We start from the raw sequence: 25,108 nt of genomic DNA, 5'->3' as shown, positions 1-25,108 counted from the left end.
AATTTTCTTTCTTTTTTCATCGACACCACACAAGTCTCGAGCTTTTCACGCGATGCCGCCGGCGCGCTACACAAGGTTTAGTTTTGTTGGGGCGTGTGTTCCTACAAAAGCACCCAGTTACGTTTAATTATCTTTTTTTTTCTCTCTCTCTCCAACACTCCTCGTCTTTTTTTGCGTTTTCTCGCAAAAGCTCGGGTAGCGCGTGAAAGCCACCCACTACTACGACTGAAAACCCGAAAGCACTACACCTGCCGCTGGCAATCGCTTCTACAGTCCTCGCCCTTATATTTATAAGCGATGTCTTTCAAAGGAGGGGATCCTAACGCTGCCGGAACAGTTCACCGTCTATTCCCCGTATCTTTTAGTGCCACAGACACAGCTGTAGGTGGTGGGGGATTAGAGAGAGGGGTGAGGAAGGGAACATGACGACCGTTATGTGTTAGCCCTCCCAAATGAAGAAGGCCGCTGCCAGTCGAAGAAGAAGAAGAGAAAGAATAGCACCAAACGCGAGAACGCAAAAACGAATAAAAACTGAGACAACCAACTCCCAAGCCGGGACATCGCACTTGCGACAGAACTGCACCGCCGTATCACGGCGACACGAAAGCGTACCGTCCCCCCCCTTCCCTCCCCTCACTCTCTCAAAACGTTACTCCCCAACTTTTTTTGTAATCGAACCCGGAACCTGGACTCGGCGACGTTTTCTCGTCGAGTTACGGAACCTACGGGCCGCTTTATCGTGAGCTCCCGGCAAAGAGTCGGTGACAACTTAAGCCTAACCTAGGCCTAAGTATCCCGGCAGTGAGCTAGCGTTACCGGCAATGAGACGTCAAAAGAAAAGGGACCCTACGGAGACATCGCATGCGGAACTGGGGGGACATTTTTGTTGTTTTACTTTTCTTTATCGTCCATCAACCCCCGCAACTCGGCACGAGCTTCGTTCGGGGGCCAGTTCACGTCAGTTTCCGACGTATTTCATCGCCCGGCACACACAACAAACGCCGAGGAGAGACGCGCAGCTCAGCGGCGCGGCTAGTTGCAAACACAGCATGGGGCTACCCCCCCTCCTTCATCTGTTTCGGTGCCCTACGCGAGACAAAAAACGAACGAGGGTAGTTTTGTAGAGAACTCATACCACCTTCTTGCGTATCCATCGCTTCGGGAAGGTCTGCGCGATTGCTGTCTTTGTCATTGGGGCTGAGAGCGTTGTTCATAGCGGGTTCCGAGGCCGAGATGCTGCTTTCACGCGTTCGTTTAGATCGACCCGTCGAGCTGCTGTTCGCGCGTTCTTTGCCAGGTGCCAGGGAGTTTTTGCCGGACACGGTCACTTTGACGTGCTTGCTCGCAATCCGCCCAATGTCTGCTGGTGTCAGCCCCCCAGACAGGGGATACCATCCAACGACAAACTGCTGTACTTGGCGGCTGCGCTGCGCAAGCTGACTCCGCACGGAACATCAGAGTAAACAAGATGGTGGAAAGCAGGGGGGCGCGGTGCACGATGGGTAGGCTTACATAAACACGATGGAAGTATGTTGCGACCAAGGAGGATTTTAAAAATTGCTGGAGTGCAAGTTGTACCTGGGATATGAAGCCAATCCGCCATCTTACCAGAGGCAAGCTAAAACGTTAGCGTGTAGTGAAGAAAAAAGCGCATTTCTTTTTCCCTCACACGCCCTACCAGTTCAATAGGTGTAATTTGTTGGGACAGATAGTGCTCTACGTGTGCCTTTGTTTTACAAGTTTGATTAAGACGCCTCAAAGTCGGTACCGATCTGTTATTTTATAATTAGCCTAACGTTTACATTAACAGGGCAAAACCACTTTACCCTAAGCGGTAAGCGGGCACCACCCGAGAAAAAGCATGATTACGAGACAAACCAGGGGCAAACCATGGCTTCACCTTCGACTGGTTATGCGTTGCGAGAGCTCCCACTCCAGCATATCTTGCCTTAAACCCTAAGAAGGTTAAAAAAAAATTCTAGAGTGGAAGCTTTCGCAAGGCCTTGCCAGCGTTTGCCCCCAAAAAACCTATAGGAAACATGCTCTTTTCTGGTGGTGCCCACTTAGAAATCAAGTGGATTTGATCTATTAGTGTAAATGCTACGTTAACTGTAAAATAAAAGATCATTGTTCCCGACGAGAGTAAACACATCGAGATGAGCATTGGTGACTTGATCTCCAATACAATTTGCCAAGACTTCGAGGCTTACTAAGAAAAAGTAGTAACACGAAGACACACTTCGAGCACTATGAGACCCAAGAAAGATGCCATGTTAAACTCGTCGGGCGTGCGAGGAAGACGCTGCATATCGCTCTGCAAACGCTGACGGTTAATTGTGCCCCTACCATGATGGCGGCCGCAGCCGCCATCTTTTGGGGGGCATTGCTTCACTCTTGTGCAATCGTTCCCAATAAACCTCTTGACGTACCCCCAAAAATGGCGGCCGCCATGTTAGTAAGGGCACGATAAAAAGTCAGCGTTTGGCGAAGAAACTAGAATTAATTGAGGGACAAACGATGGTTTCACTTGTGTCGCTGAGGCGTTGCGAGAGATTTCTCTCCAGAATTTTGTTTAAAAAGCCTGGTTGCGACTCGTGAAACTTGCATGGGGGCAAATAAAGAATAGAGAGATGTGATGAGGACGCTACCGAACTTACCGATTCCGACGTCTTTGGAGCCCAGTGGCACGGCGAATGCTTGAATAATGTGAAACATCGTTGGTGAGAAAGTGTCGAGTCAACGTTTCAGGTTGTTGGAGTAGCGCTCCCTTGGCAGCAGCATTTGCGTTCAGTCGGTGCGAAGTGTCAGGCGAGCTCTCTATTTTCTTTTAGACTGCGCGTCTTCGTTTGAATGCCAAGTTTTGATTATTATATTCCTTTATCTTGAAAGCCAGCTGGCGAGATGACAGCGAGCGAAAAGGGCGAGTGCGCGTAACCTGCGCGCTGCGCAGCAACGAGAACGCGTTTTTTTTTTTTTTTTTTTTTACGCAACGCATATTGCGCCAGCTTTGAACACCGTCACAGCAAATTGGTCGCGATTGCTTTGTGTTCACACGAAACAGTGCTGTAAGCGCCATATGCACGTGTTTGAAATAAACAATACGTCGACTGCGTTCACGCCCAATTCATCACCCCATCGGCGCATGTGCGAGCTCTCGGTAAAACATACTTCTTCTGAGCGAAGTTTTCGTTTTAAAATTCTATTATTTATAAAATTTTTTCTACTGAAATCCCATGTTTTCGTTTCTAAACCCGCGCGGTTGGGCGGTCAAATTCAATTTCGTCGCTTCTCTAGTTGCGTAACCTGTCGCTAGGCGTCCCCTCGGGCAGACATTTTGCATTCAGAACAGCTCGAGCCCAACAACTGGCTTGTTCTTCTATGCTGCTCCTTTGCTGTGCGTAGTTGTCGGCGCCTGTGTTGGCCTTGTCGAAAAGGCGTCATCTCTCTGTGTGTGTGCGTGTGTGTGTACTATTTCGTCGTGAATCGAAACGGGGGTGGGGTTTGAAAAAAAAATTTCGTGCTGCCCGTGCGTGAGAAGAGACGCCCCTGAAGAAGAGAAGACCCGTAAATTCCCGTGCTTGGCCGTCCCAACCACGGCCCCTCCAGGGACTCGTGGGTGATAAAAAACATCTTTCGGACACACGAGAGACAAAAAAGAAAGATAACGGAGCCGAAAAAGAGACGCTAAACGTCGCCGTTTTGGTGATTCAAACGGCGCCTCGTAGGCGCCGCTCCGCTGTGGGTGAACTGCTGGTGCACCACCTTCGTCGCTGATGCTAGTGTGACGTCCGTGAAAGACCCCCCCTCCATCAAACGACGGAAAAATACAAGAGAGGAACACCATGGCCGAACGAGGGGACGAGCTGGACTCGTGGATTACTAACTGGGAGCGACAGTGTATCGAGGAAGTCGAAAGGGCGCCCGATCTGGAGAGTCAGATACAGAACGAACGCGACACTTCGTCGCAGAAGCTGTGGCTGCTGTTTCAAAATTCCGCCACCTGCGTAGCTCAGCTGTACAAAGGTAATTTGCGACTACGAACTCTGGTTCCGCGGTGTAGCGTTGCGGTCTTCCGACGCTCTCCCGACTTGTTCGAACGCGTACGGGTGGGAGGGTTCCGTCTACGTGCACGAGTCACTCGGTACGCGTACTCCTAACTACGACCTCTCCAAGCTAGGCTTAACGAGCGTACTACGATCTCCGCTGGCTCGCTGGAATACGAGATACGGAGGGTTGTTTTTTGTTGTTTCGTGAATCGGGTGTAATATGAATACTCCTCTGTTTTTTTTCGCGTTTTTTACAACTATTTATTCCCTTTTCAGTAATCACCCCCGGCTGACGCCGTTCCCGCGACGGTTTTTAATTAATTTCCGGAGATCTCGCCTGTAGGTCTGATTGCGAAGTTTTTGTTTGGGTAATACGGGTGATATGAGCGTTGCGACTTGAAACGAGTTCTAAAATGCAGCGCCGCGTTTCGTTCCACGAGACTCGAAGGAAGATTGCAGCGTCTGTAAAAAAAAATTAAGAACGAAAGAGCGTACATACATTGAATATCACCCTTTCGCAGCGCATTTGTGAGTTTTATCGTTAGCGCGCCGTCGTTCGGTGACTGAAAGCAGATTCCTAGGGCGTGCCTAGCAAAGAGAGGATGTATTCCGTAACACCTAGTAGCGAAGAAACGCTTGTAGCTTCTGTCTCGTAGTACAGTCAACGCGAAAAAAACGGTGGTCTAGTGGTTACGGTGCTTGACTGCTGACCCGAAGGTCGCGGGATCGAATCCTGCCTGCATTTCGATGAAGGTGAAAATGCTAGAGGCCCGTGTACTTAATTTAGGTGCACACCAGATGGTCTGAATTCACAGAGCCCTCCACTACGGCGTCCTTCGTGATCGTATCGTAGTTTTCGGACGTAGACCCCAACAGTTATTGATTATTAGCGTCGAAAGTGTAGAGAAAACTAGGCACATGAAAAAGCCTAGTATTCCCGCTGCTTCGGCAAGCAGCCTTAAGTCCATATTTCCGGCCTATTGTAAAAACGCGCTAGGAAATTGCAGTACTGTGCATATCGACCGAACACGGTCGCAAATTGCTGGCGAATTAGAGAGTTTTCTCTGACGTAGCTGTCCCGAAAACTTTCGAAGCTGACTGTACGCTCTGTGTACTCTGGAAAAAACGAACGCTGATAATAACATGTAATACTGTGCAGTTCGACCGCATACGGTCTCAAATTGCCGGGGAATTCGAAGATTTTTCTCGGACTTAGTTGTCCCAAAAACTTTCGATGCCGACTGTACTACGTTTGTGTGTGTATTTTGGAAAACGCGAACGCTGGTAACAAAAAAAAAAAATGTCGTTTTGCCGCAGATCGCCAGCACGGAGTTTCACTTTGGGTACCCTTCCAGAATGCGGCGTCTAGCGTCACCAATCTCTACAAAGGTGAGAACTCACCGCAGTAAGCTTTTTGTGTAATCGTGCGAGTCGTTTTTCGTTTTTTATCGCATCACGTGACACCAAACGCGGCTTCTTTCGCGTTGCGCTCGACGCGTCTTTTGCGTGCTGTGTTTTGCCCTTATCTTTCTCTTTCACAAACGAAGCCGTCCCGCTTTGAGATAGCGGGCAAAAAAACAAAACGTCGTTATCAGCGATCGTCGTTGCGTATGTGTCACTGCTGACGTAGCGATAATAGCCGCTGTTCAAAAAAAAATAGGCGAAAGAAACGGAAGGTTTTCCTCCGATACTCTTATAACCGGGTGTCACGCGGTCACTTCTTTGATCGCGATCGAGCGGCGCAACGTGTGACAGCAGTCTTACCGCGGAGGAGTAAAAAAAAAAAAAAAATCTGGAGTGGAAGCTCTCGCAATGCATTACCGGCAAAGGTGAAACCACAGTTTGCCTCAGAAACATGATCTCTTTGGGCAGTGCCTGCTTAGAGATAAAGTGGTGTTACTCTGTTTATCTTAATGCTACGCTAAATATAAGTTAAAAGTAACGTATCGAGTTTGTATGAGTTGATCTGCAATAAAATTTGCAGAGACTTTGAGGCTTCTTAAGGAAACTAACGTTTTATCTTGCCTCTGGTAAGATGGTGGATTCTTGGCTTCACTTTCGAGGCATAACTTCCACTCCAGCAATTTTTTAAAAATCCTCCTTGGTTGTTACGTTGCGTGCTGCGCAAACGCGTTTTATTCTTTCCGTTTTACAATAGTCAATTCTCCTTGCAATCGTAAAGGAAAAAAATAACAGGTGCAACTTGAGAAGCGGCGTTTAACAATAAATTTCGTTTATAAAAGCTTGACCTCTTTTGGTGAACGTCTCGTTGGCTTTTGCGCAACTGTCTTGTTCAAATAAGGGAGCTTCCTTTTAATACTTTTGAAAAATCCGTGGCCATTGTTCGCATCGAGAACATAGCGACAATACAGTCATCAGCGATATGAAATGGAATGCTGGAATAACCTTCACGAGGCCATGACGCATTTGCAATGCGCAGAAGTGCTCATAACGCTAAACGTTCAAGTGCTGGACACAAATTTGTCGGGTTTTGTATGCACGCATCACAAGTAATCGTTTCTCAAGCACGAATTCGGTTTTTGCCTTTCATATCGCTCCGAGCTGTATGTGTCGTGAACGCCGTGTCTTTTGAAATCTTCAATTTGTCAGGAACACCCTTTGCAAGCTCTTACTGTGAAAATTGGCATAACTGAAGTTGTGGAAAGAATACGCGCTGTAGGCATAAGCGTGATTTTCCATTTATTTATTTATTGCGATGCCCTCCACCATTTGTCGACGGAGAAGGGTCACTTTGCAATCACTTAGGCTGGAAACTCAAATTCTGCCGCATTCAAGAATAACAATGATAGCACTGCAACACATGAAGGTTTTCTTTTTATGTTTTTCATGGTTTTTTATGTACAGTGCATGTGCAAGCTAAATGAACTGCTTGTATAAATCCATGCCGCGAATAGCGCACCTGCAAGCTAGCAAAGCAACGAAGTGTCCCTCACGTTTCAAGCTTGACGTGCCAGCTGACACAGCTGTTCAAAAGACAAGGACGTCGGGAAGAGCAACCACCGTAACATTGTGATGAATTCGAAAACCCACAGGTCCGGAAACGTGCACGGGAATAAACAAAAAGCAACGCTGTCATGCTTCCTTTTTTTATTTTTTAAACATTTTTTTTGCTATGTTTACTTTTCTCCTGCATCCTTGACTAGCGGAGTTGTTGCTGCAAATTACCTGCTTGTCCAAGCCTCTGTGCTTCTGCAGGTGTTTTGTTTTCCCACAAAACAGAAACAGTCTGTGGTTGCTCGCAACGCCTCGTGTTAAAGCGAATTTTGGATGCTGTCGACTGAGTTGTCATGGAAATATCCTGTTGCGACGTGGGTATCACACCAGTAGACTTCAAAATATGTGCTATGCACATTACAATTCAACTGCAACATAGCAAATGTGGATGTAACAAAGCAGGTGAAAGATGTTGTTGCTGTCCGTACAGTGTAAGATATATGGATATAATAATTTAACGAAAAGTTGGCTCGCCGCTGTTGTGTTGTAAAATGTGTATGGATGTAATGAATTACCAGATGTGACTAAGTGAAACAAAGATATGTCACTGCTATCCAGTGTAAACGAAATATGGATACAGCAAAAGCTTGTTAATTAGGATTTCGCGGGAGCGGAGCAAATGTCCGAATTGAACGCATTCCGAGTTATTTAAAAGTATCAAGGAAACAGTAAACAGATGTCTATTACCTCAATGCACTTTCATTTTCTTGATGAATACGTAAATACTGTACTTACTTTGCATAAGAGCAGTTAAAAAGCCACAATTTTCGGCACTTGCGACTTTGTTCACAATGTGACCGCGGCTCAAGGCCTGCCAGTCTTTCTGACCCGAAACCGTGCTAACCCGAAATTAACCAGAAACGTTGTTACCATCGTTACCGTATGGTTCGTGCTGATGACTATGGCGATGCAGACTGCACTGCCTCGTTTTGGTTGTCTGCGAAGGCCATTTTCGCTCCTTTGCTTTGCATATTTGCGGCCCATTCTGAAAACAGTCTGAATTGACTGCGTTGGCGCCAAATATAGCCGAATTAATGAGTTTGATGCCATTAAACAAGCCATATGCTTGCCGGGACCAGAGAAGGCGTCCTAATTATCCGATTTTCCGAATTGATGAGGGTCAAATTAACTAGCTTTTACTGTATAATGAAGTAATGAAACATTCGCTCACTATTGACACAAAGCAAACTATATTCAACAACCTATTGAATATAGGTTGTTATGCAGCTAATTGTACCTGTAACACTTTTGTGAAATCAATTCCATGGCAATATAAGTGAAGGCATAACTGGCTGTCTTACGTACACTGCGCTAGCAACTTAATATTGTATTTCAAAGTATGATTGCAATGTACTACGTCCAAATGAGGTAAATAAACATGGCGGACGTTTATAGATTGATGAAGTTTACGTAAATTATCAGCATATTGGGGTAATGCTCACGTGGAACGACATATCACGTGCATCAAGCATGTTTCATTGCTTCATTAGGCTCCATTCCAATGGTATCAACTTTCCAGTTGACAGTATAATTCATTCATTTTGTAATGTCAATGACCTTGCGCCCTTTCGGCTTTCGTTTCAACACATGTGCAGATGGACACTCGAAATGTTCGCAAAAAGACCGATGGGTGCCTCTGGTATACACTGATCTGTGCAGTGTGCCGTTGTGTGTATGCCCTTTCTTGGCAAGATGCCCAAGAGCATCTGTGCCTCAAAATTATACAAGGGCAGAAATTTATATATTAGTTGGCTTCCCGAAGTTGCATAGCGTACCCGCGCCTATTGCCATCTTGTATGAGACATGGGCCCATTACGGGCCTGACTATGACGTAATCCAGAAGCCCATGGCCCTGAGCCTGTGCTGGGATTTTGGGCCATCCCAGTCCTGTGCAATGCTCCATTTAACAGTGAAAAAGGACAAGGACAAAGAGGACACCACACTCACGACACTTGCCGCGAGAAGACACTTGACAACTTAGAAAGCACGCAAAAAGGAAATGCAAGTGGCCACCTTGAAGTTCTCACACCGATTGCCATGACGTCATGGTATTCGACGGCACCTACAAGGCCCCATGTAGTTCCTCATCGGTAAAAATGAAGTACACTGTCCTCTGGGGTGGCCATGGACTTAATGTACCAAGTTTCAGAAAACTTCATCGAGCCAATGTGGCCAATATACGAAAAATAGACTGAAATTCGTGACGTCACGCGCGGAGCTTTCGGCAGGGAAATTTTAAAATGAAGCTTTGGCCTTGATTTTCTCCACTAGTAATAAGCCTATGATAGGGAAAGTAACGAGATTAGACTTTTCAGAGTATAATTTATCAATCTAAACTGATTCATTGTTTCACTTTAGTGTTCCTTTGATATAGCATGGCCCACGTTGGTCAACTGGAACGTCGCGTGTCGTGCAGAGTGCCTGGAGGCGCAGCGGCGGGTTAGCGAGCTGGGCTTCCAGTCGGGCTACCAGCGCCGCACCAAGGACCTGCTGGCGTGGGCCAAGAAGCGTAAGCGCCACATTCGGCGCGAGGACCTGCTCGCCTTTCTGTGTGGCAAGGCGCCCCACCACCACCACCACTACCATGGCTGGGCCTCGCCCCGGCCCCGTCTCTCCCTCGAGCCCCGGGTGGCGGCCACTGCGCCGCATTCGTCGAGGCTGAGCCCCGCTGCTGCCGGTGAGCGCTCGGCCGTCGTGGGGTCCGGGGAGCCTGACGACGTGGACCTGGACACGTTCCGCGAGGCGCTGGCCATCTCATCGGGTGAGCACTGCCTCTGGGTTTTACAGCAAAGATGTTTTAGTTCAACCTGTGCCGTCGTTGTAGTAGTAGGTGTCGCGCAGGTCGCATGACCAGAGAGGAGGGAATAAAGAAATAAATAAAATGAAAGAATCTAAGCCAGTCCCAACCCAAAGTGAAAGCTGTATGATCTGTAGAGCAGTGATTGGCTAGTGTTTCCCTTGTGTTTATCTGCTATTTTGTGCTCTTTTTATGTTCTTTTCTTGTGACTATCCGATTTGTTTTGCAATTATTTTCTGTTCTCTGGTTTCTTTTCTACTGTTTTTGTACTGTTTGCTGCTCCGAGCGCGGTGCATCTAACTCCCGCCGCTGGCGTTTATTAATTGCAATAAACCAAGCAAGGTGCCTGGGCAAGTAAGAGGGTCATGTAGATAACAGGGAGCAGGATTCCGGCTGCGCTTGGGACAAATTATGTGACATGAAACGTTCGCTGAAATGTCATTGCCCAAGCCAGCTGGTCACGTGATCTCGCTTTGACCATACAAGTGTAAGCGCACTTGTTTCAAATCTAGAGGCGCATTTATGACACCACATGACCTCGCTGGCCAATCACGTACAAAAATGCACTTACAGCTTTGCTGTCAGATTGTTTTTGCACCCTGGAACTGGCTGAAATTTTTTTTTCTTGTAATGCAACACGAAATCAAAGGAACACAGGATAGAATTGGCACTCAGAGAACTGACTAATGGCTGGTTTTCGAGAAAAGCATCATATATAAGGGTACAGAAGAAAACATGAGATACAGGGTATATAGGAAAGCAAGACCCAATGCTTTTCAGCCTGACCAGTTGTTAGCTGATGTTCATGTGTCCTTCTTTCCTGTGCCTTTGTGTTGTTTGCATTATAAGGTGGACATACCTCAACTCACCCAAATTGCTGCGCTACTCAAGTTTGGATTTCACTTGCACTTTCCTTTTCCTTCAAAAAGGCCTGACACCAATTTTAAAGCTTTATAACGCATTGCAAGTTTAAAGGGGTACTGACACAAAATTTCGCGGCCGAGATAGCCTGCTGGATCGATTCCCGTGTACGTGCGTGTACCATCTGCAAAATATCGACAGCGAATAAAGCTTGGAAGGTATTTTATATGAATTTTGAAGTTCGCGAGCGCGATCCAGGATTAAAGGCCGCACCTAGTGCATTGACACCCTCGGAGGTGACCCGAGGTGACCCCTCTACTTCCTCTACGTAACCGTTGCAGCCGGTACAAGTTACGATGACGTCGTAGCCTCCATTTCTGTTTTGACGCGCTTCCCGACGAATCGCTCCTCGCCAGCGGGTCAAACCTGAAGTGATTCGCCACGTCGAAAATTCCTTTGATCCCCGCCGCAAGAAAATTGTCGCCATCAGACGACGATGAGCCCGGCGACGACAGACCGCGCGGAAATGCGTCACTGTTCTGTGTGCTCACGTGGCCGAGCGTTTCACTCGCTAGGTGGTGATAGTTGCACCCGGCGGCTTGTCGTTTTTGGAGCTCTGTCAAACCGAAACTAAGGCTGTGTCGGTAATGAGGAGCTTGTAATTAATTATCTGTCGCGCGCTGCAGCAAACGATGTGCCGTGTTATGAATAACAGGCCCCCAGCAACACATTGCAGCAAAAAAACGCGGGGCGAAAATTTTTGTGTCAGGACTCCTTTAAGGGACACTAAAGGCAAATATTAAGTCGACGTTGATTGTTGAAATAACAGTCCAGAAACCTCGTAGCGCTACTTTTGTGCCAAGGAAGTGCTTATTTTGAAATAAAATCACGTTTTAGTGGTCCCCATCGCGTTAGCGCACTTACACCAAATCACCCGCGTGAAAGCAGTGTTTCTCACGTCACTGCTGCCGTGCCCAACGTTGTCCGCCTTTAATGCGCGGCAGCATGCATTGGTGGCGTGCGCCATTCGGGCATCCGGCAACATCACATGCATGCGGCATTTTGTCGAACTTTCTGTCAGAGCGACTTTCAAGAGCATGCAAGACATACGTGGCAGTACGCGATACCGAAACTACCACTGAGATGCGGCCGCGTGAGTGAAGCAAGGTGCCAAGGCGAAGCGCAGTTCGGCGAAAACGGAACCTTTGAACCACGCGCGCCGTTCCCCATGGCAACACCAAAGAGGTTTTTTTTTCCATGAATCAAACAGAAACGAACAAGCAGCATTTTATTGCGTCTCTTGGTGCACGGAAGGTTCTTTGTTTATTGCAGCTAGTTTGATTACGAGTGATTAATTGTAGTCGAACTCTCTCACGTCATCGGCATCACTTCCAAAATGTCCCACTCCTTGCGCTCATGGTGTGATACATTTAGCTTAATTTCTCAGTAAGTAGGGCACTGCTGTTGATAATATTGCCGTTTTAGACATTGTCATACATTGAGCTTTCACTCTGACATAAATTGTTATTTGCCTTTAGTGTCCCTTTAAGCCACACATGTCCATCAGTAAGCCAGAATTTGAGTGCATTTGGATTTGTAAGAAATTTGCGTTCTTTCACTTTACAGTTGAACCGTAAAGCAGTCTAGTGACACTGAGTCGTGACGAAATGAATTGGTGCTTTCCCAAGTCTATCTCAAAGGCCATGCATTTGTGCGCTGAAAACACTACTATTGCAGCACTTTCTTAGTGTGGTCATCAGTCTGCTTATATCTAGCTTTTGGCACTTATTGAAGGAGTGTTGTCAAAGTCCGCGGTTGTCCATTGTGTTTTCCTGTGGAATCATACAGCTGATCTACCAGGCAATCAGTCGATATAGAAGGACATGTTAAGTGCACTGAAATACAATGATTCACAGCTGTCTCTGTCGCTGCAGTGTAGCTTCTGTCTCATAGCCTCTGCATCAGTTCTAGGTGTAAACATTTGCGTTGCCCATCACTGTGCAAGGATAGCCAAAATACACGTAAAAGGCAGACACTTAACTGCCGTTTTCATCAATGTCTCAATGCATGTCTGTTTGTAGATTATCGGTTTACTGCAGATATAGTGAGCAGATGTGTGATGCCATCTGGTAGTGCAGCTAACAAACCGGTGAACACACAGCTATTATTGCTGTGACCAAATGCATTGCTTGTGTAAGTTATTGCCAGTGCCGTAGTTCCAAACGTGTTGCCTTTTTTAAATGTTTTTGACAACACTCTTGATACATGAAACACATGCCTAAAGACATTGCGGTTAAATGGGCTGTCTGAGGATGTTGCTACCGATCGCACAGGAGCCATTGTTCCTACCGGAATGCCAGAAACACTGCAACTGTATTATGCAAAGACAGTTAATGCGTATGAATGCACAATAATCCACAGCTGTCTTCATTGTAGTCTCATGGCCAATGGGCATGTAGTGACCGCAGATCTGAACCAGAGACATAAGTAACTGGAAGAATAAGAAAGGGAATGCCTGCCTAATGCGCTCCACGCGCATTTGGCAGGCATTCTCAAATCATGAATGGCAGTTTACCACAATCCCTCAAGTGTACGGCATGTAACAGCTGCATCTTAGCAGGTACTTCCATATGTGGCAGAAACCTCGAGGCTTACGAAGAGGGTTCAACTCAAATTGAGGACAGTGCAGCGAGCCATGCAGAGAAAATGATGAGTGTAACCTTAAGAGACGAGAATAAAGTAGAGTTGGTCGGGGAACAAATGGGTGTTGAGGACATCTTAGTTGAAATCAAGAAGCGCGAAGGCAAGATAACTGCTGGCCATTAAGACTGGATTCCAAAAGAAGGCAAGTGCACGAGGGGGAAACAGAAAATTAGGTGGGCAGATGAGCTAAGAAGTTTAGAAGGATACGTGGCGGCACCAATGCACAGGGCTGAGTTGATTGGCTGAAACATGGGAGAGTTCTTTGCCCTGCAGTGGGCGTAGTCAGGCTGCTGATGATGATTATGAGCTATTGCCTTAACCTCTAGCTTTGTATATCGAACTGTGTACTACCACCGTGTCCGTTTCGTTTCAGCTCTGGGCTCGGGACGAGGCCACAGCACAGGCAGCGTGTCGCCGCCCGGGTTCCGCACCGCGGCCAGCCTGAGCAGCTTCATCGCCGAGGAGTTCGCGCGCCACGTCGAGTCGCGCAAGCGGACTGCCCCGGGGAGCGCGAGCCCGGGAGATGTCGTGATGGACTCGCCAACGCACAAACGGCCGCGCCTCATCTGAGTTTTCCAACCCCACCCCCTTCAACGTTGCGCCAAAAGAAAACAACACCAAGTCCCTCGCTGTGCGCGCCGTCGCGGCTTTTCTTCTACCCCACCCACCTCCGCTGCTTCGATGAAGTCCCGCAGAGTCATAAACCAGCTGCCAAAAAATTATAAAACGAGGAACGAAAAATGAGAAAGCACCTGCCTTTTCTACGAAGGAAGATCTCGAGAACACCTGTCGTTTCGAAACAGTGTGCAGTTGCAACAAGCCCGGTTGTGGACGGACGTAAGGATGTGTTGGTGGTGTGTCAACGGCGAGGCCAAAAGCGCAAAGCTCGGAAGTTTACAAAGAATCTTGCGGATGCCGCGTTTGAACGCTGTGCGGGGGGAGATGACTGTCAGAACCGAGGATTATGGACTTCGACTTCGTTGCCGGCCGCTTTGGCGTGGACTGCGGCAGCCGCGGAAGAGCACAGGCGCATGGGCAGGAGCCTGCGTGTCTCATCACCCGCCAAAGCCTGCGTTGTTTCATCTAGGCGAACACTTGGCAGGCCGACCGTGGCCAGTCTCGGCCGTCAAGCCCTGCAGCCTACGACCACTTGCCACACGTCCACGCCGCAAGCTCCGAGCTTCGTTTTTGCTTCTCTGCACCCCACTTTCAGCGGGGCACGCATTGCCAGGCCAACGTCCTTGGCTGTGCGCGCAATGTTAAGCGATCTTGCCGGTGACATCTGGAATCGTATGCTGGGTGCGGGATGTCCCGACGTCGGCCTGCGTGGATTCTTGTTGAAGCTGTAGCGTGAAGAAGTGTGTGGCGGCGATGTCCGCGACCGGGTTTCTTTTTTTCTGGAGCCGCATATGAGGTGTGCTCCTTGGTGCGAGATTTGAAGAAAGATGAAATGTGGGGCAGTGTGACGAGAGTTTCTATTTTTCTGCCATTGCTGCCGCCAGACCACTGATTTCTTTTTTTCTCTCTTTTGATAGATGGTTGCATTTGCGTTGTAGGTACGACGGTAGAAGCAACATGTCGAGGAATCTGTTCTGCGCTGCCCAGTTGTGCTCGTGCGCGGTAGACTGGAACTCTGCGAGGCGCAGGAGTGTATTATAACGATAGAAAGAGTGCGGGCAAAAAGGAAAGAGTGCAAAAAATACAACGCCTGTGCTGCCTTTTCGAATCATCACCACAGAAAAAAACTACAAAAAAAAAACGCAGGCACTTTACGAAAGCCCACCGCTTACCGCACCTGTGTCGGAACGGAGCAGCGTTAGATGTTATGCAAAAAAAGTGTGTAGTTTCCTCGTATTATTATTATTATTGGTCTTTTCGCAGATATCGATTTTTGTCTAAGTGTCCAAATATATTGTACCCAACTCGAGTGCTTAGTTTCAAACAAAAGTCTCAGTGTAGCCGCACCTTCGCAGTAAAAAAAAATGCCATCGAAGCGTGTCACGTTGCAATTGCGTGTGACTGTTTTTACGAAGTTGGTGATAACGACCGAGCCACTGCGCACGGTGTCGTTCAACTGATTGAGGCAATAAGAAGACTGTCGCAGATAGGTCCCGTACCGTAATCCAGTTTGGGCTCTGTTGAAACACCTTTTGTCATTGAGTACATTGTTATTTTTGTTTTTTGTTTGCTTTCATGAGTGCAGAGTATATATTTCCGTTTTTTGACATTTTTGCCCATTTTATGTAGGAACCAAGGAAAGAAATAGGAAACAAAAAAACTTTTGTTGCGTCGTCCTGAGGTTTCGATTTCGTCGTGTCTAAGCTCGGAGCCATCGCTTTTTTGATGGCTGGAGCTGACGCACTTTCGTTGCAAATGTATCACTTTGCGAGTCTTGTCAGCAAACAAACAAACAAAAAAAATATGAGTCTGACTGAATGTGCTGAAGGATTGGTTGTAAAAAAATCCCGCCCGGAATCGCAATGTAAGAGCAGGCTGCGAGCGATCGAGTGCGCAGCATTGATGACAGTCGTTACCGTTCAGGGTTGAGAAGGTCTTTCCGGAATACCCAATCATCATTTAGATTGCCTCGGTGTTTTTTTTTTTTTTTTTTTTTTTTTGACGACCCTGTTCAGGCATCATAACCGGCAATTTGTCATGCCATCAGGAGGGAGGTTTTGGGGCTTTGTTGCCCACGCCGCAGTCGTTGAAGTTGCGGTATATGCAAGTCACGATTTGCCACAGTTTTTTTTCTTTGCTCGGCTTGTGCCCTAGCATTGTACAGGTTATTGCCCCACTTATTACTACGATTGCATTTTTTTTCTCCTTGTTTCAAATATATAGTTGTGTGCATTTGTGAGAATCTGATTCTTTTAGGTTTGTTGTTGCGAAGGAGATAGTTTGTTGGTCGGCGAAGTGTGTGTTGTTGCGGCAACGGGACGCCGTCAGAGTGGCTGGCTATGGATTCGTCTTCGGTCAATGGCTGGGGCTATCTAGCATCATGCTAACTTGGGGTAAAATGCTTGGAATTATCGGAAGATGTTATGAAAACTAAAGGAAGTTTTGAGGCACCTTTCGCGTAATAGACCATAACGGGGAAAAGAATGAAGTGAAGTTAACACTTTAAAAAACGTCTCTTTGTTAATTAAATGTAAGACAACGTGGAGATGCTAGCCAAGAGCTACCGATCGAGGCTGCGATATAATTTTTTTTTTTGACGAAAACGCAGCATGGTGTAGTGACAAGGCGTATTTAAACAAGAACGGCCTCTCAACATTTGCCACTATTTCTCTCGGTAAAGTTGCATTGTAGTTAGGTACTAAATGTTACACCAACAAGAGTGCCTAATGTGCATAATTATATCAGTTAAACTGCCCCTCGGCTTTTTCGATCCGAAATTTTTGAACTGGCATGCCACATTGCGCTAGACACAGCTCAACACCATAGTTGACCGCAATACTGGCTAGTTTTGTCGGGAATACGTCAGACGTATGTAGTCTACTGTGGTGAAGCCGTACGGGAAATCGTACGATGGAAACAAACTAGCAGCAGCGTCTTTTCTATGCAACAGAGCAAAACTGCTCGCCACATTTTGGAAATCTCAACAACCACATTGCTAATGACTCCATAGCTTGTTTTATGCAGCACAAAAAGTGACGCTGTGCAGGCGGCATCACTGGCAAGCCTCACCGGTGCACCGAAAGTATGCTGCAGGAGGTTTAGTGGCCCCATTCACAGACTTGGAATAAAATGACGTCCCATAGCCGGCTGGTGTTGATGGCTTCTCGTGGCTGACGAACAAATAGGGTTTGAGATGTATGGGTTGCCAGCTGCGACAACGTCGGCACGGGTTGTGTTAGGGCTTGCAGGAGCTGAGCCAAGTGTTTTAAGAAAAATTTGATCATGTTAGCGAAAGCTTTCATTTGTTATGTAACAGAGAGGGCAATCTTGGCGTCTCGAGCACCTTCTTTGTGTGTGCTGAATGTCGCATGCAAGTTTGAAGCGAAGCACGTGATTAGCAGACAGCGCATATTGTCGAAGACGCCGACCGACAAGTCGCGAGGCGATCGCGTTGAAAACGTGCGTTTGAGGCGATGCGAGGGATTGTCGATATGTCTGTCGTATGAAACCTGCACCATAACAAGGTATTCTAGCTGGAGGCAAAGGCATCGTTCGTACATTGCCAAAGCAAAGCAACCTTTCTTCTATGTCGGCCAGCTTGAACGCACGTGTTTTGTCTTAGCCTGAACGTGCCCTGCATGGCACTCTTACCGCTGGTGCACTAAAGCCAGCAGATGTGATTTTAAAATAAAGATGTCAGAGATAGGTTCTGCACGGTTGGCACAAGCCAGGCACACCTCGGTGACTTTGAATGTGGCTTCATCAGTTCTAGAGATGGATTAGTACCCGCAGGTTAGTGAATGGATTTGTTTGAAGGCACGTTCTTGCCACATTTTACGTGGCGCTGAGAATTTCTTGCACGTTGGTGGTTCGTTAAAAGAGAGATCCTGTGCAACGACTGGGGAAAATACGGAGATGCGGTACGTTTGAGAAACGCGGCACTCCTCGATACTTGCTACTTTGAACTGTGGCCCAATTGGCGAAAAAAATCTCGCGCACCTGGCATCTTTCGAAAACATAGTTTTCTGCCATGCAGCTGAAAGATGACAAGGTGTTCTGGCTGTCGGCAAAGGCATCATTCGTACATTTGCCAAAGCAACCTTTCTCCTATGTCGGCCAGCTTGAACGCGCGTGTTTTGTTCTTCCGTTCCGAGAAACCTGCAATCTCTGTAGTCTGTCCTGTCCTTTCTATTTTGTGTGCTTGCTGATCGAAGCTCCGAAAGCCCTGCATAGTCTCGATGCTTCATCACCGCAACTGGCAACCCGGTGTTGCTAAACGATTGTGTCTGTTTTGTGTTCCCATCTCTGCACCTTTCTGTTTGTTGGGCTGCCAAAGAGATGCGGTTATGCGCAGAGTTCTTGTTATGTTTGAAAGTAAGCGCCCTCGTTCTTTTTCTTGTGTACGGGTCTTTTGTGTATTTGTACCACACTGTCATTCGGTTCGGCACCGTTAAAACGCGAGCTTTGATGCTGCTTTCTTCGTAGCTGACGGTCATTGAGCGGTCAGTAGGCAAGGCTTTGCTCTTAGTAGCTGCACCTGGTGCAATGCTGGTAGTCAGCGGATGATTGCCACCTAAGCAGGGCTTTGACATTTATAGGTGCGTGTCTTGACACTTGGCAAATAGTGAGGAAGGGTTTACCACTGTAAAAGTGCGTCAATGATCAGTAAGCAGTTGGCAAGCAAGACCCTGCCACTGAAAATGCTGCATCTCGCAACACTACTAGCAATTCACGACGTCGGGCATACAGGGGACGATAAGAGAAGCTCGTCTTAGCAATGTTGTTGGCGAGTGATTGGCAAAGAGTTGGCAGCAAAGATTGCCACAAGGAATGACGAGTTGCAACACTAAGTCACCAAACTTTGGCAAGCGGTCGATGAGCAAGATTTTGCCGTTGATAATTGCGCCCGTTTGCGATACTAGTAGTTGGCAGACCATTGGTGAGCAGTTAGAAAGGGAGGCTCCACACAGTTGGAAAATGTCACAAAACTTGGCGAATTGTTGGTGAGCACTCGTAAGTCACATTACGGAATTCATTTACGCATAACAGCACTGGTTATCAGCACAGCAATAGCAGGCAGCTGGTAAGCAAGGCTTTGCCACTAGTAGCAATGTACTTCTCTACACTAGTCGCCAGTGAGTGATTGCCAAGCACTCGTGAAGCAAGGCTTTACCAGTTGTAATTGAGTTGTGGTGCCAGCAGTTGGCAAATGATTGGCAAGCGACCAGTAAAGGAGTCGCTGCTGCTGATAATCACGCGTCACATCAGTATTCTGCGAATGACTGGCAGTATATTAGTAAGCTACACGTTTCATTAGAACAGCAGATTGTATGGAGAGTGAGGATTATTGATCTGAAAATAGGTGTAGGAAATATGGGACATTTAAAAAGCAAGATTGACGAGCAAGTCATGAATCGAGACTGCAGCTCTTTCATTTGTGCATCCACAGAGAGGCGACCAAAATGTATAGAATTCACAGTTGCTATCACTGTCGCAAATGCTGTGCTTAAAATTGCAGTTCTGCATTGCCGATACTTTGAAATTTAACTCTAAATAGCATTTCGTACGTTTGCTTTCCATGACAAGGTCTGTCCGTTTTCGGTACATCAACATGCCCTTTCACATTTTTGCCAAGCTTCACCCTAAATTTAACCACCGTCTTGAATCTGGTTTTCCACAAGTGCAACAGTAATATCTCGAGGTGATCCCCAGGACTATTCTGAGGCTTGACGTTTGGTTGTCTTTACTGTAAACGAGATTTGGCACATTGAACAGTCCCGAAAGCCTGAATTTAAACTTGAGATTTGTAACAACACAAGCGTTATCCTTACTGTGCACGAAGACGAAAACTGATGTTTTCAACTATTGGGAACACAACGCAATTTATTCTACCTTTCATTGTACCGTGGAAGTGTTTGCAAGGGCATTTCCTGTCGTTATTGTCAGTGTTGCAGCTTTCTGGTCTGATGCCCCGCCCTAACAGGTTCTCGTAACTTCGTTTCTGGGTCTGGAGTCCGGTTTGATCAGACCAAACGAACGGGTGTTGCCTTGCCACTTTAGCGCAAAACGGCTTTGGAAGAATGCACATTTCCTGCGGGAACTAAAAGAAATCTTGTAATATACGAAAAAACGTACGCTGTACAAACTGGAAATGCGAGGAACTGTTTCGATGAGAATGCGAACGGTCACGGTTGCGCATGCGCGTCGACGGTGTTCCGCAAAAGCAGTGCCGCGAAGTACGACGTTTCAGCCTCGAAACAGACAAGGTGCCTGTAACCACACGCTCGCGAAGCAGTTAGAAATAAAACTTGTAATCCAGGCTTCGCTGCAGTCCCACCGCCGAGGACGATGTGCTCAATTTGACATGTTCGACGTGCTGCCGATACATTCGTTAGTCGTCGTTTTCTTTCTTTTAGTCGAAGCCTCCCCCATCTCCTCTTGCCAAGACACTATATGCACTATTTCTCGATGCAACTTTTTCACAAGCCCCGTTCCCCCCAACCCCATCTCTTGTTGGAATTATTGTATATTTCGTAGTGTCTCAGCCGGACAACTTTGTTTTATTCTCGGCTGACTTCGATATGTTCTTGTTTGTTTTTGTTCCCCCCCCCCCCCCATACACACACACTTTGACAGCTGTGTACAGGCCGATGTTATGATGTCACGCTTCTGTACAAATACACGAGTGCTTGTCGGAGCAAAGCTGTGTTGTGTGCCTCACTCTGGCGAACGCTTCGCAGCCGCTGCTGTGGTGCAGTGATGGCGAAGCGAAGTACTCTGGATTGACTGTAGATCGCGATAGGACAAGTTAGTTTGGCAAAGCGATGTTCACAAGCCACTATGTGCGACTGACTCTAAGTGACACCTGGTGGCCAGGGAGCACACTTATGATCCTCCGCTTTCCTGGCCTGACCATGTCGCGCGCGCATGTGTGTGTGTGCATGTGCGTGTGTGTGTAACAACACACATTAATAAATAAGTATGCACTTAGTGGTTCAAGTACGTGCTAGGGGCCAGATTTCACTATCGCGTTCAACTCTTAAAGGCGAAGCTTAAGGGTCCCCCAATTTTGATGTAATTACGGTTGGCACGACAATTTACCACATCCCCGTAAGCTGCCTGCTGAGTGTTGTTTCTCACCCTTCACTCAGCTGCATTTTCAATTTGACCATTACATGCCACACTGCAATGTGAAATGATGCAGGCAAGAAGAGCAAGGTGAGTATTTCTTTACAGGCTGCGATTGAGCGTGTTATCCCATGCTCAAATATTAATCCTGACCGTCACAGGCTCCTTCACACCTCTATGAACGCTTTTGCATAATAGTGTGGGAGCATCAAAGGCTTGAATTGAAACATCCAATCTATGAAAAACTTTTCAAGCGGTCCTGCGCCACTTTTTGAACGAAATTGGAAAACTTCGAATCTGGAGTCTAGGCTCCTGTGAACATGTGAACCAAATAGCATTGCACCACAAGCAGCGAGAAATGCGCAATTTCCTGTTAAAAACTGCTCAAGAATTACTCTCGCCACCAGGGGCGTAGCCAGAAATTTTTTTCGGGGGATGGGGGCCGGGCAGGCAGTGGTAAAGTGTCATTTTGGGCTCTATGCCATAGCAAAAAAAAAGTTCGGGAGGGGGGGCACGGGCCTGGTGTGACCCCCCCCTCTCTACGCCACTGCTCTCCACAACTGCGTCGTCATCACCTACGCAACAAGCGGGCGCGCCAGATATTTGTTGATGTGAACGGCGCACCAGCGGACGATCGCGGAGGCCATGTGTCGCGTTGTCTGGGTTCTGCGGCCGCCCACGAGGCGTCGCCACCTGCTGACGCTGCGCTTGTCTTCACCAGATGTAGGAATTGCATGCGTAAGGCGTAGCCAAAATGATAATCCCGGACCACCTTGAAATTTCTGAATACACAAACGCCATGAGCAACATCCAGAGAAAACGAGCCCTCCTGAACGCCCAGAAGCGAAGCAGAAATCAAAGCGAGGCTTCTTTTGTTCAGAGTCAAAAAACCATTTTCCCAGCTAAAACTGCGACAAAAGGGCTGTAGCGATGTCAAATAAGTCATAGAAAACCGTTATATGGAGATGGTGGGGGTTGTTGCACCCTTTCACATGTTCCCCTTAAGAAAAATCTGCCAAGATTTTTAACACAAAAGTGCTTTATGCCGGGGTCCACCACGGCTCCACTGACGTATTTCCGTCACGGATATGACGTAAAATATAAAGACTAAGAGATGACAGAAAAAATTACAAGAAAAAGTTCCGTCACCGGGAGTCGAACTTACGAGACTGCACGTTCTTCGACATGCTAACGGCGAGCTATTTATGTACACCATTTGTCGGTGGCAGTGCTCGGAGGTACATCAGCGTGTTTTCGTTATCACTAGCGAGATGGCGCAATGGGATTTAAGGATTGCCGCCCCACGCGTCGCCATGAGTGCGCGCCTCAGGGCGTGGTCGCTCGTGTGCGCGCTTATCTCGTGATGGCGGTGGTTTGTACGTCTTGTGCTCTTGCCGCAAGTTTGCGTTGAGAGCACGAAGGTCACTTTGCTCACTGCAGCGGCCGCTTTTGCGAAAGGAGCGCGCTGCTCATACAAAAGTTACAACTGTGACAGTTCGCACGCTCATCCTGTGTATGTTTGTTCCGTGCGTCCTTTCTGCTTGAGCAGCGCGTTGCAAGTTGCGAGCTGCTTGCCGTTCTTCGCGTGACATTACAATTTATTGCTATAGCATTCATTCCTTCGCCCTTGGGGCGAAAGAATGCCCAACAAACGCTCAATTACGTCTGTGAAGACGCGTTTCACTTTCGTGTTATACCGATTCCTACGACAGAGGGATCAGCCATGTTTTTTTCATGTAATGCTTGGCTCATGCGATAAGGAAAAGGCTACCTGCTTTGTACCGAGATTCGCTGCAACGTTCGTCAATACAAGCATTCTGCTTACGAGGTAATGAGGCCGCTGACGCGGCCGCCCGAGCGCTTACCCACCGGGCTCCTCACCCGGCTCTTATGACTCAGAGGCCAATACACCGCTTCTGCGGTTTCAAAGAAATTCTCTCATATTATCGCGACACTCACCGCCTTTTCCCGGCTCCTGCAAAGGGGCTGAGTAAGGCGGATGAGCGAACTCTAAGGCGCCTGCAGACAGGTACTCTACTCTGCCCTGCAATATTAAGCACTACGATCCAAACACGGATGGGCGGTGCCCACACTGTGGGGGAGACCTGCGATATCTTCCACATGGTGTGGGCATGTACTAAAAATCCCGACCTGCCCCCTTCCCCTACCCCTTCACGAGAGGCATGGGAGACTGCCCTCCTCAACTGCTCCTCACTGGAGTCGCAACGGGCTCTGGTGCGACGGGCGCGAGACGGGGCCTCGTCATGCGGTGTCCCGGACTAGGGACGCCGACCATGTTAGCGGGGTCATGCTTCGGCCCCACTTTTAACAGCGAAGCAGTTGTACGTGCGTCGTTCGTCAAAATACTCCGGAATTGGGCAAGCCCTACTACCGAGTACAGCAGGTGCGAGAGACATCGAAGACATTAGAGAGAGAGAGAGCGGTCGGGAAGGAGGTTGGAGCCTGCGGTGGGAGAGAGTAAAGCTTAGTAAAACCTATGGTAAAACGAAGAGTGCTGAGGCAAGGAGCCCGGAAGGAGGAGGGAGGCGAGCGTTAATCTATAACTCCGCGACGAAGGAGGAAGGAGAGAAGATGAGAAGTGGACAGGAAGAGGAGAGAAGTAAATGAAACGAAATAAAATTTCTTGGCGAGGCGGGATTCGAACCCGGGTACCCATGGTCTGAAGGCGAGGCTCGTAACGATCGAATTCCTCTCCCCATCATCAGCCTTCGTCACTCTTTCCCCTTTAACAGTTGACCCTTGCGACGCACTATTCCAACACCAAGATAGACAAACAAAAAACTGGCTTAGTACACAAGAGGCTATAGCGCACTAGCTCAGGCCGACCTCTCCGCCTTGTAATAAATTCACTCTCTCTAAGCCTTCGCTGTCACGTTTCAATCCGTGAGCACTACACAGGTTGAGATCTACACAAGTAAACTGCGTTAACTGCAGCAGTTATACTTTTACAGAGAAGGTGCATATGGCTAGGTCCTGGCGGATGGCGTCCGCGGTCAATGCTACTCGTTGAACAATTTTCAGCTAACCGATTAACTCGATCCAGCGTCCTCGCGTCGAAAAAATGGTCATCTGACATTCTTTTTTAGTGTGCGGAGAACGAACTGGAGTAGAGCCAATTGGACATTTCAGACCATCCAGTTCAAGCCCTTCGGATAATTGGTCACACCAAGCGGGACCAATTGAGACCAACTGGATTCCCCAATTGGTGTCAATGGTCATTTTTCTAGGGGAGTAGCAAGACATTTTTTCATCGGGGGAGGGGGGGGGGTATGTTCAACCATACCAAGGGACCATACTTTATGTATGTTCGTACGTGCGTTTGTATGTGTTCGTGTTTATATACACATGCAAAATTTCAAAAAAAGTTCGAGGTGGGGATTGAATCCCCCCACCCGGCTACGTCAGTGATCAAGGTGTATGATTCCACCTACATGGCAGAATGACGTGAAGAATTTTGCCCCAAAGACAAGACCACTTGCGTAAGAAACGAACGTTATCATACCATTTTTGTATTTTCGATCGAAACACCGTTGTCACGGGATTTCATTTTAAGACAACCATTAGGGAGATAATATGCGCCACGCGCAAGAGAAACGCCGAGATCTTTGACAGCACGTCCCTTTGTTCGCTCATTATGGTCTAATAATGATGGTGTATCAATTCACTGTAGCAATACTCTCTATACCAGACGCACCACAGTCACATCTTCAATGGATTCTGAGCTCTGAATTTTTCAGGAAGCTGGCCATGAAGACCCCTGATGCAGACGTCTGTTAACAAAATATTCGCGCTACGAATGCGTGGATGACATTATTTCTTTCTTTCCCCTTTTATGCTTCAGTCTGTGTATCGGATTTTCTGGCGTTGGAAAGTCATAGCTTTGAATTTACCGCTCCACACCGGTATCGGCGCTTGTGCG

General features: G+C 47.5%; 2 protein-coding genes across 22 annotated transcripts in view; one reads left to right on the top strand and one right to left on the bottom strand.

The window, feature by feature from the left end:
- Positions 1-1,487, bottom strand: part of LOC119400020 (ubiquitin carboxyl-terminal hydrolase 7) — an 85,621-nt gene extending 84,134 nt beyond the window's left edge. For 18 of the 21 annotated variants that reach the window (XM_049417920.1, XM_049417935.1, XM_049417919.1 and 15 more), the window contains exon 1: positions 1,136-1,487. In XM_049417920.1, the coding sequence (XP_049273877.1) occupies positions 1,136-1,214 (79 nt within the window). In that variant the 5' untranslated portion in view covers positions 1,215-1,487. The remainder of the gene's footprint in view (positions 1-1,135) is intronic. The other 3 variants (XM_049417937.1, XM_049417938.1, XM_049417926.1) reach the window with 2 other exon arrangements.
- Positions 1,488-3,311: 1,824 nt separating this feature from the next.
- LOC119400019 (telomere attrition and p53 response 1 protein) lies at positions 3,312-20,742 on the top strand. The gene is made up of 4 exons (XM_037666928.2): positions 3,312-4,023; positions 5,364-5,435; positions 9,478-9,822; positions 13,796-20,742. The coding sequence occupies exons 1-4, from the start codon at positions 3,843-3,845 to the stop codon at positions 13,990-13,992; spliced, it is 795 nt and encodes a 264-aa protein (XP_037522856.1). The 5' UTR covers positions 3,312-3,842; the 3' UTR covers positions 13,993-20,742.
- The last annotated feature ends 4,366 nt before the right edge of the window (positions 20,743-25,108 follow it).

Source organism: Rhipicephalus sanguineus, chromosome 7, assembly GCF_013339695.2.
Source record: "Rhipicephalus sanguineus isolate Rsan-2018 chromosome 7, BIME_Rsan_1.4, whole genome shotgun sequence".
NCBI classification, from domain to species: domain Eukaryota; kingdom Metazoa; phylum Arthropoda; class Arachnida; order Ixodida; family Ixodidae; genus Rhipicephalus; species Rhipicephalus sanguineus.
Note: the sequence above shows the minus strand (reverse complement) of the source record. Positions and strands in the feature narration are given on the sequence as shown.